The 14,279-nt window shown below is 60.2% G+C and overlaps 1 protein-coding gene across 1 annotated transcript in view; it reads left to right on the plus strand.

Moving 5' to 3' along the window:
• ASS1 (argininosuccinate synthase 1) overlaps positions 1-14,279 on the plus strand; it is a 52,589-nt gene that overhangs the window by 16,485 nt on the left and 21,825 nt on the right. Inside the window, exons 6-10 of the mRNA XM_004757114.3 lie at positions 2,206-2,262; positions 4,298-4,372; positions 7,579-7,649; positions 8,181-8,211; positions 13,228-13,318. Coding sequence (XP_004757171.1) covers positions 2,206-2,262; positions 4,298-4,372; positions 7,579-7,649; positions 8,181-8,211; positions 13,228-13,318 — 325 coding nt within the window. The remainder of the gene's footprint in view (positions 1-2,205; positions 2,263-4,297; positions 4,373-7,578; positions 7,650-8,180; positions 8,212-13,227; positions 13,319-14,279) is intronic.

Below are 14,279 nucleotides of genomic sequence, written 5' to 3' on the forward strand. Positions count from 1 at the left end.
GCTGCAGAGCTCAAGCTGGGGCTCACCCTCCACGCCCCACCCACTGCCCTCCCCTGTGGAGAGCCGCACAGAAGCTGGGGTAGCCCTTCCGGGGCCTCCCCCCCGCCCAGTTTTGGAAAAAGGGCCTGGAAATATGAGCCAGACTCGGGCAGGGGTACGGGGAGCAGTTTTGTAAAAGGCGCCATCTGTATGGTTAGCCCAGGAACAGATGGGCAGACCCCCCACCAACCCCCACCCCCTCCAGTCCCTGTGGGTGCTGCACCCACACTTACATACGCCTGTACGTGTATCAGCACGTGGACACACATGGTGTGGAGGGTGCAGCTCTCTCCTGTCCCGGGAGAGCAGCCAGGAGCTGCCCTGGCGCACAGGGTCCTGGGGCTCAGTGGGCGGGGCGGGGGGACTGGACCCACCTTGGCTCTACATCGGGACAGAATTTGAACCAAGGGAGGCTGTTTGGCTTCTGGGAGGGTCTCTGACTCTGGAACAGATGGGTGTCCCCATGTGGGTCTGAATGGGCAGACAGCCGCCCAGCAGGCCTGTCCAGGGAAGCACAAGCTGCCATTGTACTAGGGGAACATGAAGCCGTGGGGGGAGAAATCACCAGGAGATGTAGCACCCTGTGCTTTCCAAGTCTGACATGGATCTGCCTTTCGTGGTAGCTGCCATTGCTGAAGGAACTGGGCTGGCCATGGGGTCCTTGGGCACATGTCCCTGGCTGTGCCTCAGTTTCCCCACCTGTAAGGCAGGGATAATAATAGAGCCTACCTTCTGGGGGACTGCTGTCAGCTGTGAGGACTCAGTGAGTTTAAGTCTGGAGCTCGGACCAGTCACCTGAAGGTGAGGTCTTAGGACAGAAATGTCTGCTGGCTGTGTGACCCCAGGCAGGTGACATCACTCCTCTGAGCCTCGCTCTTGTCATCGGAAAGCCGGGGTGCATACCCCACTGGCCCCGCGTGGCTCTATCCCCAGTGACAGCGAGCGCCTAGTGGGTGCTCATGCCAGGGCTGGGCCGGCGGGCAAGTGGGGTGGCGGGTTTGGCGCAGCTCAACCCCCCCTCCCCGAGAGGCACAGGACGATGGGGTTGGGGGGCAGCCTCAGTCCCTGGGCTCCTGGCTCCTCCGCCGAGAGGGGCTGAGATCTGCGTTTCCATGCCGCCTGACAAGACTCTGGAAAATAACATGTCATTCCCGCCGCCGCCTCGCTGGGCCCGTGCAGTTTTCACAGTAGGCGAAAGGTCCCTCTGTTATTTCCACAGCTTAAGTCCCCCCTCCGGGTGCCGAGCTGATGGGAAGCAGGCAGGACGCTGGCAGCCCTTGCGTCTGCATGCCAGGGAGGGGGGTCACACGAGGCTTCCGTCTGCAGCGGAGGACGTGGGCGCAGAGAGGCCGCGCAGCCCTTGGGGGTGGGGGCTGGGGGCTCTCGAACTGGTCCCTTCTGCTGGGACCTCAGCTTCCCAGAGCAGAGCCGAGGATAAAGGGCCCTCAGTGGTCCCCTGGTTCCACCCATTCCCTGCCACGTGGCAGCGACTGTAGATGGGGAAACTGAGGTTCGCCGAGGCAACAGGCTTCCCAGTTTTATGGATATGAGGAGCGCAAGCACCACGGAGCCCGAGCCCCAGACTCGGGCTCTGGATTGGCATGGATGAGGCCAGGCGGGGAGGAAAACTTGAGGAAGAAGCCGAGATCTAGGCAGCTGGGGGTTGCCTGGGGAAGGACCGGGATCTCGGCGGGGCCAGACCCCCAGCCTCAGGCACGCGCAGGGCCCCTGAAGCGTGTACATATACGACGGTACGTGTGGGTGCCCTGCCGCATCCCCCAATGCCTGTGTCCCCGTCCTGCCACACGCCCCCGCACACGTGCCCCCCACCCCATGCACACACACGTCACACAGCACGATGTGCACAGAAGTCGCGGCAGTCACACCCGGGTGCCCGGGGAGCCCTGTGTTCCTGTCCTGACTCTGCCCGGAGGGCAGGAGCTGGGCTTTCCCCTCGAAGACCAACCATCATTTTTCAAAGGGAGTATGCACCGTGGGGGCTTTCGAGGTGGGGGTAAGAGGAGAGCCATGCAGGGGGCCTGCCCTGAGCAGCCCCCCAGTCCGAGGTCAGCAGTCGTGAGGGGCAGCTCCTGCCTCCCGGACCCCCAGGCCCCCGCCCCCGCCCCTGTGCTATGGCTCCTGACCACCCCCTTCTCCGTGTTCCAGGGAAATGACCAGGTCCGGTTTGAGCTCACCTGCTACTCACTGGCTCCTCAGATTAAGGTAAGATGCTGCCCTCCCCTCGGGGTGGGTGCTGGGAGCTAAGGTCCCTGGGTGGGGGGAGGGCAGGGTATGGAGTCCGGGAGTTTCCACAGAACGGGACAGAGGGCACCTGTTCCCCCGGGTGGGTGGTGCCCGTCTTGCTGTGGAGAGACCGTGGGTTCATGCCAGACGCAGGGGACCGGCACTGTCTCTGACCATCAGCCCCTCCCAGAGGTACCACCTAGGGGTCTGGGGAGATGAGAGCGTGGGACAGAGAGATGCGGCGCCTTCTGGCCAGTGTCCTCAGTGCTCCCGGATTTAGCTTCTTGGGTGCAGGCTGGGACATTGCTGCCCTGTTTCTGGGGTTCTCATAGCCCACTCAACCCCGGTCAGGGTCACCCAGCTAAGGCCCTAGCTCTGTCTGTCTGTCTGACCCCCAGCATCCTGGAGCCCCTCCCTGGGGTGGGAATCAACCGCCCCTGCCCATCCAGCCTGACCTTGGCCCTGGGCCTGTGTCCCTCTGTCTGTCCATCCACTCCTTCCCTCCTTCCTTCCTTGCTTCATTCGGTATGCACCAGGCGCCCACTCAGTGCAGGCCCTGGGCCAGGCTCCTGGCATTCAGAGCCATAGTGTGTAACCGATGTGAGCCCTATGGGGATTTAGATTTTTCTAGCGGCCCTGTTAAAACAAACAAACCAAAAAGAAAATTAAAAAAAGATAAAGAGCAACAGGTGACATCATTTTAATGCTATATTTTATGGAACCCTGTGTACCCGAATAGTCTCATTCAATCTGTCACGGAGATGAAAACATCCATCGTGAGCTGTGTTCCATTCCTGTCCCAAGTCTTTGAGATCCGCGGCAGCCCGTCTCGGGTGGCACCGGCCACATCGCTGGCCCCAGGGGCCATGGGTGGCTTGTGCCACCGGACTGGGCCACGCTGGCCTAGGTCTAAGCTCCTCAGAGGTCACTTGGACCTCAGGCTGAAAAAGATTTGCCTTCTAAGGTCTGACAGGGCCCTCGGGGAGGAGGGGGGTCCCTTTTTTTCCATCTTTCTTCCTTTCATGCTTTTTTAAGTGGAACATCGTTCCCTGTCCCTTTGACCAGCCGCAGCATCTTGCTGGCTGGGAGTGGCCTGGAGCTAAGGCGCTTCAGTGACCCCTTCGGACCCCAAACACTGGGCAGCTGAGAAGTCCTCAGAGGTGGCCGCGAGCTGGCCGCCTGCAGACGGGTAGCCACGGGGGCTTTCTCCTGACCCCCGCTCCCTCGGTTCCCACAGTAGCTTGGGGGGCCAGGTGTCCTGTTTCTGAAACTTTGTCCATAGAGGGCAAGGCAAGGGGGGGGAGGCGGAAGGCCACAGCTGGTTTCTGGGAGCTCCCAGGGCCGGGGCTTCTCATTCTAAGGCTGGGGGCAGGGGTGGGGGTTGCCCAGGACAGCTCACCAGCAGAGGCAGGGGCCCGGCTGGCTCCAGGGCTGGGTGGGGGCTCTTCCTGGGGACTGCCTTTCCACCTCCAGGCTGATGGAGCTCCTGTGAAATGAGCTCAGTGCCCCCAGTCAGGCTCCCACGCCCCCTCCTTCCCCGCCCCCAGCGGCTCTGGGGGGCAGAGGGAGAGAAAGCAAGAGAAATGGGTAGAGAGCACTGTCTGTTGTCCAGGCCCCCCGTCCCGGAGCAGGAGCGTCTGCAGCCCTGTGCACCCCTCTGAGTCCCCAGGCCATGGGAGTGGGTGTACTGGCCTTGCCAGCAAGAAACACGAGGCCTGTCAAGGTTGAACCCCAAGTCTCAGAGAGACGGAAGCCCAGAAGGACAGGGACCCAACTAGGGGACGCAGGGCCTTCCTGCCACGGAGCCCGGGCCACCCCCAGTGTAGCCGGTCCTGTCCTTCCCCTGCCTAGTGGGGCACCTCTGCCTGCATGGGCTGTATCCTCGCTGGAGACCCCAGGTGAGCAGTGGGTGTTCCAGGCCCCTCAGCACAGAGGCCGGCTCTGCCGGGTCAAGGGCCCACAAAAGCCAACATCCGGGCTCTCCGGGCCACCTGACCCCTTGCCCCGCACCCAGGTCATCGCCCCCTGGAGGATGCCCGAGTTCTACAACCGGTTCCAGGGCCGCAATGATCTGATGGAGTATGCAAAGGTATGGCTGCGTCTCCCCAAACACCCTCAGCCCTTGCCTGCTGCCCCCAGGGGCCTAGCCCTCTTGAGGGGCAGACTGGACAAGTCGCACCAGGCTGGGGGCCGATCCCCGTTCTGGGGCAATGGTAGGAGGGGGTGGGGGGGGGATACTGAATCTCTGCCCATGCTGACCCCGCCCACTGCAGCTCAGTGGCACCTGTTCCCGGAGGGGCGGCCCCCGCAGAGGTGCGGTCACTGCCTGGGCTGGGCATCTCCACGGAGAGTCCTCAGTCTGCCTCCCCTTCTCCCTCCGCCCCTGTGGGAGGTGTGAGGGAGGTGCTCTCTGGCCGGCAATTACGGGGCTGCTCATTGTCCCCAGCTCTCTGTCGGGGACAGGTAGGCGCTCCGAGGGGCCATGGCAGACAAAGGCTTTTGTCGAGCCAGCCCTTTTGAAGTACGAGTTGCAATAAAACATATTAGAAGTTTTGCATCAAAGGTCCTTAGCCGCTCCCCGGGGTCCCTTTCTTTTTAGCGACTCGATGGCAGCCCTTGACAAACAGCCTCAATCAATCAGACTGGGGAAAAGCAACTCGGTGCACACACCAGAAAATTGCTCGGGTTTTAAATAGCAGTCACCGGGGCTGGCTGTGAGCTCCTGCAGCAGCCAAGGTGCCGCGTGGCAGGGGACGCGGCGGGGACCCAGCCCGGCCCCGGCCGCCAGCATCCCATTAAGACCTGGAGGGCTTGGAGGAAAGATCTCCTGTACCATCTGTTGTTTTATTATTAAGAGGGGAGTTTACAAGAGCAAGCCCATATGTTGCCAAACAAATTGTCAAATCGCAGAGCTATTAAGAGAACCGGGGTGGGTGAGGCTTCCCACCCCCCTTCCTCTCCTTGAGACAGAATATGGAGCCTCGGTTCATCTTTAAGAATAATGAATTGGAACCCCCGCCCCGCTTCACTCCTGGTTCAAGAGAGGGCCGGGGTGACCCGTGCCTTGCCCTTCGTTTCCGTTAAGCCCCAAACAAAAGCGACTCCTGGTGTTGTCCCAGCAAAGATGAATTTCAGGCGTGTTGTGGGCCCGCCTTCCCAGATTTTGGGGGCGAAGTCCCTTCACGGAGCTTCCGTCCCCCGTAATCTTGGAGCAGGAAAGCATGGTGAGGAGAGGGGCCCTGGCGGGGTGGGGGCGGGGTGTGTGTGGGGGTCCCAGGCCTCGGAGCCTCCCTGGGCGGCTGGTACCGCATGGAGCTCTGGGGAACCTGGGCACACTCCGGGAGGCCGCGTCTCTGCACCCAGGAAATGACCAGAATGACTGAGCAGCAAGTGGGCTTTGTCCAAAATGCAGAATCAGACAGCTGATTCTGCCAAGACAGAAATCAATGGCACTTTGAAAACCCCCTGCTTTCAAGACCCGCAAGTTGCCAAGGCCAAAAGGTGCGGTAGGAGAGCCACACACACACATTCACTCCACTCCCCCCACCCATCATCCTGTCGTAAGCATCGTCACCGTAATTAATTTCTTTTAAAAAGGCCAGCGGACGAGGGAGGGGGCTGGAAGGCAGGGCCGTTGCCGGTGTACTTGTGGGAAGGTGGTTTTGTTTTCTGTCCTCAACTGCAGTAAGAGTTTCTCGATGGGGGTGGTGCAGGCGGGGACAAAAATCTCTCTGGTCAAGGGACTATTTCTGGCGCACGTGTGTGTCTCGCTGCAGAGGGGAGCTGCCCAGCCCGTCCGTCGCCCTTTCTTCCCTGCCTCCTCTCCTTGCTCCCACCACGACAGTGGAGGCCCCGTGGGAAGGAAGGTGAAAGTGTTTCCAAGCCCCCCCCAAAACAAAGGCTGCGGGGAACCCATCTGCTGGCTCTCTGGGCCCCCAGCCCTGGGGTTCCAGCTCTTGCCCGAAGTCGTGGTCACCACTCGGGGTGGGGGGTGAGTGCCCCCCCGATATTGAGCAGCCTCTAAATGAGGTGTCCCTGTTTGCTCACGAGGTTTAAATTGAAGAGTACACAAATCCCAGAATAGACTTGGACTATCTTTTAATGCTATTCCCCAGGTAAAGCTTAAAAAAAACAACAACAAAAAAGAAACCCCGCATCTGGAGGGTTTTAGCTTCATTTATTTTGAGATCTTAAGGTGGTGACGAAGGAAACCTGGAGGAGCCTGGAGGCCTCCTGTGGCGGGACTGAGGGCAGATCATGTGTGGCCCCGACAGGAGAGACGGGGTGATGCTGGTGGGGGCCACAGGGACCGGGGCTGGCCAGGTTCTAGGACCTTGGATTGGGGGGGGGCAAGGTGCTGAAAGGGGCTTGGGAAGCAAAGCGTCCGGTCTCACTGCCTTACAGAGGCCTGGGAGGGCCACTTAGCTACCTTGTGCCCCATAAGAAAGGGGAGCAGAATGTAATGTGCATGTTGGATTCCAACCAGGTGTCAAGCCGGGACAGCACAGGGGGGCTAAGGGGTCAGCCTTGTCCTTAATCCCAAAGGCTGAGTGAGGTGGGCCTTCAGAGTGATCGCCAACACCCTTCAGACCCAGGGTCAAGGTTGGGATGAGTTTTCTCCTTGAACAATGGATTGAACCATTTGGAAGCCAGGCTAATTGGAACCACTAGGGGAGGCTAGAGCCGGTAGGGGGTGTAGCTGGGATGTTCCTTAAAGGGTTGCAGAGTCATGTGGTGATTGTGCAAGGCAGGGGGACAGGAGTGGCTCCAGAACATGTGGGGGGCGGGGTACCGTAAACAGGTGCCAGGAGCTAGGAGCCCTTTCCCCAGGCGATACTGAGTACGGTGCGGGCGCGCGCCTCGGTTGAGATCTACAGTGGAAGTTTGGGCCCTTCCCACACCCCAGCTCATGGGGGTCGCAGAGGGGTGGGGTCAGCAAGCGGGAAGCCTCTGGGACACTGCCTGGCACACCCTAGTGCTTCAGGGCCCACAAAGTATAGACTCAGAGAATCTTCTGGAAGGAACCTCCAAGGTCAGTGTCCACTCCATGATATCTTAGACACAGAGCCTTGTAGTTTCTGCACGGGCGTGTCCAGTAGTGGGGCCCTTGCTCATTCCCCAGGCAGCCAGGGCTGTGGGGAGGGGAAGGAGATGGAGGGGTGCGGGTCTCGACGGCACGAGGACCAGAGTTTGGGGAATGTCCACAGCCTCATAAGAAAACCAAGGCAGCTGGGCATGGCTCTCAGGCCACCTTCAAGCTGCCTCACGCTGGCCCCGTGTCACTTCTCACCACAGCAACACGGAATCCCCATCCCGGTCACCCCCAAGAACCCATGGAGCATGGACGAGAACCTCATGCACATCAGGTAAGCGAGACGTCCCACCTGTGCGCTGCGCTGCCCCGCATCTGGGAGCACCTGCCTCCCCAGAGCACCTGTAGCCTTGGTAGTGGTCTCCTCTTGCCCCTCACCCAGCGCTCCCTGCTGCTGCTGCTGCTCACTCCCTGCAGGGCTGGGGCGGGGTGGGGGCTGGTGTCAGGGGGTAGATAATAGGCACCTGCCCTTGGCTGGGGTGTCAGGGAGGGCTTCTCGAAGGAAGTGACATTTGAGATGAAAACTTCAAGGATGAGAAGGGACTGACTGTCCAAAGTGCGAGGGGGAGAGTGTGTTTAAAGCAGAGAGAACAGCATGTATGAAGCCCCCCGCCCATGGGAAGCCCCAGGCTCCTTCTTGCAACCTGCAGCGCCCACAGCCAACCGTGGGAGCCCCAAAATGTTCCGGGCAGGGTTAGCTGCAGTTGCTCTGCCAGAGAAAGAAGAGCAGACCAAGCTTATGTTGGGGAGGGTGTCTCGCTGCCCCTCCCCACCTGATCCCCTGTCTTCCTCTCCCCCCTTACAGTTATGAGGCTGGAATCCTGGAGAACCCCAAGGTAAGCCCCCCACCCCCACAGTCTCCTGTGAACGGCGCTACCCGTCTTTGGTGGTAGCGACTCCGACTCCCTGCCGATGCTGTCTGATGTGATGGTAGCCTAATTTGAAATTTCACGGGGCCGGGTGTGGGCCTGGGGCCCGACCCTTCCCCCAGCCCCTCCTCCGCCTGCCTACTCCACGCTGCTGCGTTTTGAGACCCCCCCCCCCCCACCCACCACACTCTTTCTAATTGCCACTGGGATGAATAGGGGAAGGAAATATTTCAGGGCAGCATGGAGAGAGTGTGTGATTGTAAGACAATAAAGAAGCAATTAGGCAGATGAGACACTTGTGGGAGGGCCCCCAGCCTGTGCCTACCAGCTCTCAGGCTGCTCCTGCTGCACTGGGGTTGGGGGGTGGGGGGGTGCCAGTGGCACAGATTAGAGCCTCAGGACCCATTTGTCTGGGTTTGTGTTCCGCAGCCGCCCCAGGCAGGCCGCCCTGATCCCCTGTCCCCAACCTCGTAGACTGGCCAGGCAGGGCCTCAGCCCTGTTTGAAGTTTAGGATTTCTGTCCCTGGGGGGTTTCCCTTTGTATCTCCCCCTGCCACCATGGGAGATGGGGTGGGGGTGGGGGTCCGGCAGGATGAAATCCATCCTGGGAAGAGAAAAATCTCTTTGTCCCTGAGGGAATGTGTCCCCGTTCCCTGGCTCAGCCCCACACCCAGGGCGGCTGGTTTGGGGGTGGGGTGGGCTGCTTGTCTGACGGTCGGGAAGAAGCGTGCTCGGGCAGCTGGGCCCGGGGGATCCAAGAAGGCCAGCTGGAGGGCAGGACGCCCCCGTGGTGTTGGGGAGGGTGAGAAAGCTGGAGCCCGGCCCGGGGGTCCTGGGTTGGCTCCAGCAGGGACCCAGCCGCTGGGTCAGCGTTAGTGACAGTGAAACAGCTACCAGCAGCCGATGCTGGGACGAGGCCTGGGTTTATAGCATTTTCTTGGCTTACTTTCCTTGGCTGCTGGCTGTACGCGCCCTCGTCTTATGGGCGAGGAAACCGAGAAACCAAGGCCCAGAGAAGTGACTCACCCCATATCTCTCAGGAGCCGGCCCTCCTGCCTCTGTGGTGCCCCCTAACGCCGCACCACTACCCCCCCCCCCCGCCCCACCGCCCCATGCTTCACTCTGCCCAACCGTGTCACTCAAGAGAGCCCGCACCCTTGCCCCCTGGGGGCTGATGGCCCCATGGGGCTGCTGCCTGCTGGCCACAGGTTTTTCCAGTTCATGCTCTGTTGACCCCACAACACTCAGGCCAGCCACCCCTAATTAGCCAGTCAGTCAGCACCGAGGGGGGCGGGCGAGGCTGAGCCCTGCACAGGCCAAGCTGCACACGGGCCCGCACAGGCTGGCTGTCCGGTTGTCCGGCTGTCCGGCTGTCCACTCTACCCGCCTCCCAACAGCCCATAGCGCTCTCACCGGGACTCGGGGAGCAGAGGCGCGGCCAGAGGGGAAATGGCCCCTGGGGCCAGGGCTGGGGGTCCAGATGGCTCTGTGACCCTGGGCAGGTTTTTCCCTTCCGGCCTCCTGTCTCAGGAAGGCAGTGGTTGGATGAGTTGGTGCCAAAGAGAGACTTTTCAAGGATTCTGCCGTCGATTGATCACGGTGGGAAGGTCGATGCATCAGTCACCCTGAGATAAGAAACCAGGTCTGCATCGCGACGCTTCCACTTACTGCTGTGCACTCTTGGGCAAGTTACGCAACCTCTCTGAGCCTCTGATTCCTCCTGCACACAGTGGGACAACCCAGCCCTTCCCTTCTGCAGCACAGAAAGCTCTTGGCCTATCCCTCCACCTCAGTTCTGGATAGAGCCAGGGGTCCCTCTCTGCCTCCTCAGATGGGCTCAGATTGTTTCTGGAGAAATGGGCCAAGATCCTCCCAGGACCCCTCCCCGGAGGCAGGGAAGGCTGGGCTGGGTGTGAGAGAGAGGAAACCTCATTCCCACTGAGAAGTACAGGGTGAGGCTGAGGAACCCAGGCTCTGGCTTTCTGGGCCTGCCCTCCTTTATCAGGGAGCACCCCCAGGCTAAGCCTCAGGACCCTCCCTTGCATCCCCGGGGGGTCCCTGCCCCCCCCCCACCTGGTGGACATGGTCCTCCGGATCTCTGGAGTTACGAGGCAGTCACTAGGGGCTCTGTGTTACCCTCCAGAAGGAGAGTTCCTGCGCACCCCCACCCCACCGCCCTGGCCCCCTCGGGAGGAGATGGGGAGACCGGGCTTAAGGGAACCCGGTGCCCCCTCCCCCTCTCCAAAAAAAGCCCCGAGACCTGCCGAAGGGAGGGTCTGAAGGCAGATGGTGGAGCCATTTTCTGCCTCCGTGAGGGCTGATTGAAGGGCAATGAGGCAGCTAATGCGAAGAAAGATAGAAATTTACTTGCTTTAACTTCATACGGCACCGAGTGAAAGAGTTCATTCAGTTGCCGGGCCGCCATATCTGACGGATGAATAAACCATTTGCGGCATCGATCATGCCTCTACATCATGGTTTAGTTCATGGGCCATTTGCTTCCAATTTCTCCTTCTCAGCCCTGTTTCATGCTTTCTTTCGTCCTCCCCCCCCACCCCACCCCCACTTTCTCTCTCTCTTTTTTTCTTCCCTCTCTTCCCTCCCCCCAACACCCCCCCCCTCCCAGATGACATTGGAAGTGAGCCCTCCCGCTGGGTTGGATAAATAGAAGGTATTGATACTCGGCAACAAACTATTTGTCATTTGAACTGGGCTTTTAGGAGGGCGAGTAAAAAGAAGGCAGGCGCCCAGCCACCTCGGAATGCAAAGCAAATGCCGCTTTATTTCTATTTAGTTATTTTATTTAATCGGCGCTGTCAGGGTGTCGGAAGCCACGCCGGCTGCCTCCGACGTGCCCCGTGGAGTGCGTGTCGCCCGTCCTGCGGGTCTGCCCACCTCCTCTCTCCTTCCAAGGGCAGGCCCGCTCATCCGTTTGGGGCTTCCTGGAGAAGCGTGGCGGGAGAAGGTCAGGCGGGCAGGTGGAGATGGGGGGAAGCAGCTGTGGGTGGGGGTGTGGAGGCTGGCAGTACCGCTACCCTGTCGCTACCCTGTTTTGAGTTCCTCCTGGGCAGGGGGGGGGGCTGGCAGTGTGCCCCCCACCACCCCCCGCCGGGCAGGCAGGCAAAGGGGCTTGGAGTCACGTTGGACACCCAGAGACCCAAGCCCTGATTCACTTTGCCTTTTGGCCAAGGGTGGATGGTCATCGGGCCTGTCTGTGCCCAAGGAATCCAGTGCTTGGCAGATCCAGCCGGGCCTGGGGGAGCTCGGCATTTCTCTGAAACCACCCGAACCCTGTCCGCATCCTTAATGATGCTGGCTCTCTCTGGCCAAAGCCCTTGGTGCTGTTTCTTAGCCCTTAGGTTTCTAAAGTGGCTGGGAAACAGCAGGGGGTGATGGAAAGAGCACTGAACAGGGAGTCCAGAATCCCCACACACTGGGGCTTCCACACTACTGGGGGCAGGCACTATGGTGTGGTCAAGCCACTTCTTGGCCTTGGTTTTCCACCCGGTCCATGGAGGCTTCAGGTGTAGGGTCCCTAAGGACCCTTTCCCTCTTTGGGTCTGTCTTTGGGGCCAGTTCTGGGTCCTTATTCCCACCGGAGAAATGGAAACATGAGGGGATGCAGCTGGTCCCACATCACACAGCAGCGGGGAGGTGCCAGGTCCACCACAGGCCACTGTCTGAGCTCAGACGTTAGAGCTAGAAGGCCCCGCCGTCGCCCTTGCCTGGGACCGAGATGTGCCTAGGGGTGCGGGAGCCAGGGTGGCTGGTCACCTGGACGTAGAGCCAGCAAGTGAAGTGACCACAGGTGAGGGACCCAGGGCACTTCTACTCACCAGGCCTCCTGCCTCCTGGCGGGGTCGGGGGCTCTTCTGGGAGGCCCTACCCGGAGTCCTTTCCGGCTGTCGTCCCCACCTGCAGAGCAGACTCTGGCTCGCACCTGGTCCTCCCTGGTGTTTTCTTAAGTAATGTTCATGTCCAGTAAAAACTATAAAGACTTTCTATATGCTTAAGGTGTCCCCCCCCTTGGCCTATATTTCTTCACTTATAGATAAGGTGACAGCACTTGACCTTCTTACCCAGCGGGGCTGCTGTGAGCCCAAAGGAAGCCGCAGACGGACGGAAAGTAACAAGCGAATGTCCACAGGGTCTCGAAAGCAAAGATTTAAGGGCCTGTCCCAGGGCATCCCAGGTGGGAACAGCTGGGTCCCGAGGTGCCTACAGCAGAGACAGAGCAGTCAGGCCGAGAGGTGCTCCCCAACCTCCTTGGTGGCCAGGGTCCAAGCACAGCTTGGGGGGCCCCTGGGCCTTGGGCTTTGGGAGCCGGGAGGGACTTGGAGAGCCCCAGGCAGCCAGTGGCCCCCTCTACACGCTGCATCAAGACGAGAGGCCCGTTTTCCAACACGCCCAAGGAAAAATATACATAAAGGTTGATGTGTTTTCAAATGGGTTTTTGCTTTGCTCTTCTCTTTTCTCCCTGTGAGTATTAACCTCGAGGACCCCGGGGACGGCTCGGCTCGCCAGAGCACCTGCTGGGGTCACGCGTAGTCATTAGCTTTGCGGTCAGTGCAGAATAAACCCCATTTCCCCGCGCCTGGGAGAGCGAGCGCCCGCTCCCCGGAGGCCCACGGCTGCCTCGCTCCTCCAAACTCACACTTTTCTTGCCTGACTTGTTCCTTCGCTGCTATTCTACCTCCAGCTGTGGGGGCGTCGAAGAAAAAGATGAGATCAAGTTGAGGGGAAAAATTGTCTGATTTCTTGAGCCCTTTGTTTCCCAGGCCCCTGGCAAGCGGGGGCCGGCTTCGGGCTGGGGACTGGGAGGCCCACGGGTCTGTGTCAGTCAGTGGCAGGTGCCACAACCCCTGGTTCTGGGGAAGGGGTGCAGATCTCCGTGGGAGGTGGGGGTGCAGGGTGTGCGGGGACCTCGGGGCACGGCTCGGCTCCGGACACCCCATCCTCCAGCCTCTTTCTGTCTTTTGTCAGAACCAAGCACCTCCAGGCCTCTACACAAAGACCCAGGACCCCGCCAAAGCCCCCAACAGCCCTGACATCCTTGAGATCGAGTTCAAGAAAGGTAGGTGCCCACCTGTCGGGACTCTTTGCCCTCTACCTGGGAGCCTGGGCACGAGCCCACTGCATCCCTCCTGTGTTTCTGGAAGTCAGAGCTCAGGCGGGGGCTTCAGGGACTCCTAACCACCCCCTTCCCAGGACGGCGTGGTCCGTGGAAGCCTCCAGACTTGAAAGGAGAGCACCTTCAGCCGCCCATCATGTGGGCTCATGGACACCAGGTCTGGAGTGAGAGCATTCCAGTCCCTAAGCGGTCACTTGCCAGTTGCTTTGGGACTTTGGACAGTCACTCAGCTTTCGTGGGCCCCACTGTCCTCTTCTGTAAACTGGGGATAAAAACACCGGCCGCCTGGCATTTTCACAGGATAGAATGTGGTCTGTAAGGCATGTGTCCTGTACTGGGCCCTGGCACCAAGGAGAGGTGCTCAGTGAATGGTGGGTCTTAGAGAGCCTGCCTCAGGGGCCCCTCTGACCCCCAGCTAAAGCCTAAGCTAGACCTACACCGTACGACCACCCCTTCACCCCAAGTTCAAAAACTGCCAATGTTTTTGCTCCCTTTGGCCATGGGTGGGTGTCCTGATCTCCTGATCTCTGTCGCTAGCAACAAGACGTGTTTGCTGGCCTGACCTGAAGGCCCAGCCTTGAGCCTGGCACCAGGCACACCTCTTGCCATGGAGGACGGAGAGGAATGCAAGGTGTGCCTAGTGATGAGAAGGGCAGGACCAGGCTCAGAGTGAGGGCTCAGGGCACCCAAGGAGAGGACTTATCCTGGCAGCTGGAGAAATCAGGGAGGCTTCCTGAAGGAGGTGGTGCTAGGCAGGACCTAGAGGACCCAGGAGGAGGTGTGAGGTCATCCCAAGCCTGGGCAGGGAGGATGGACAGTCCATCCACAAGCCGACTGCCTGGGCTGGAACAGACCTCAGGGACCGAGGATGGGGAATGGGAAGTGGGGGTGCAGATCCCTGCCC

Source organism: Mustela putorius, unplaced genomic scaffold (genome assembly GCF_011764305.1).
Source record: "Mustela putorius furo isolate JIRA1106 unplaced genomic scaffold, ASM1176430v1.1 tig00000596_pilon_pilon_pilon, whole genome shotgun sequence".
Classification (NCBI taxonomy): Eukaryota; Metazoa; Chordata; class Mammalia; order Carnivora; family Mustelidae; genus Mustela; species Mustela putorius.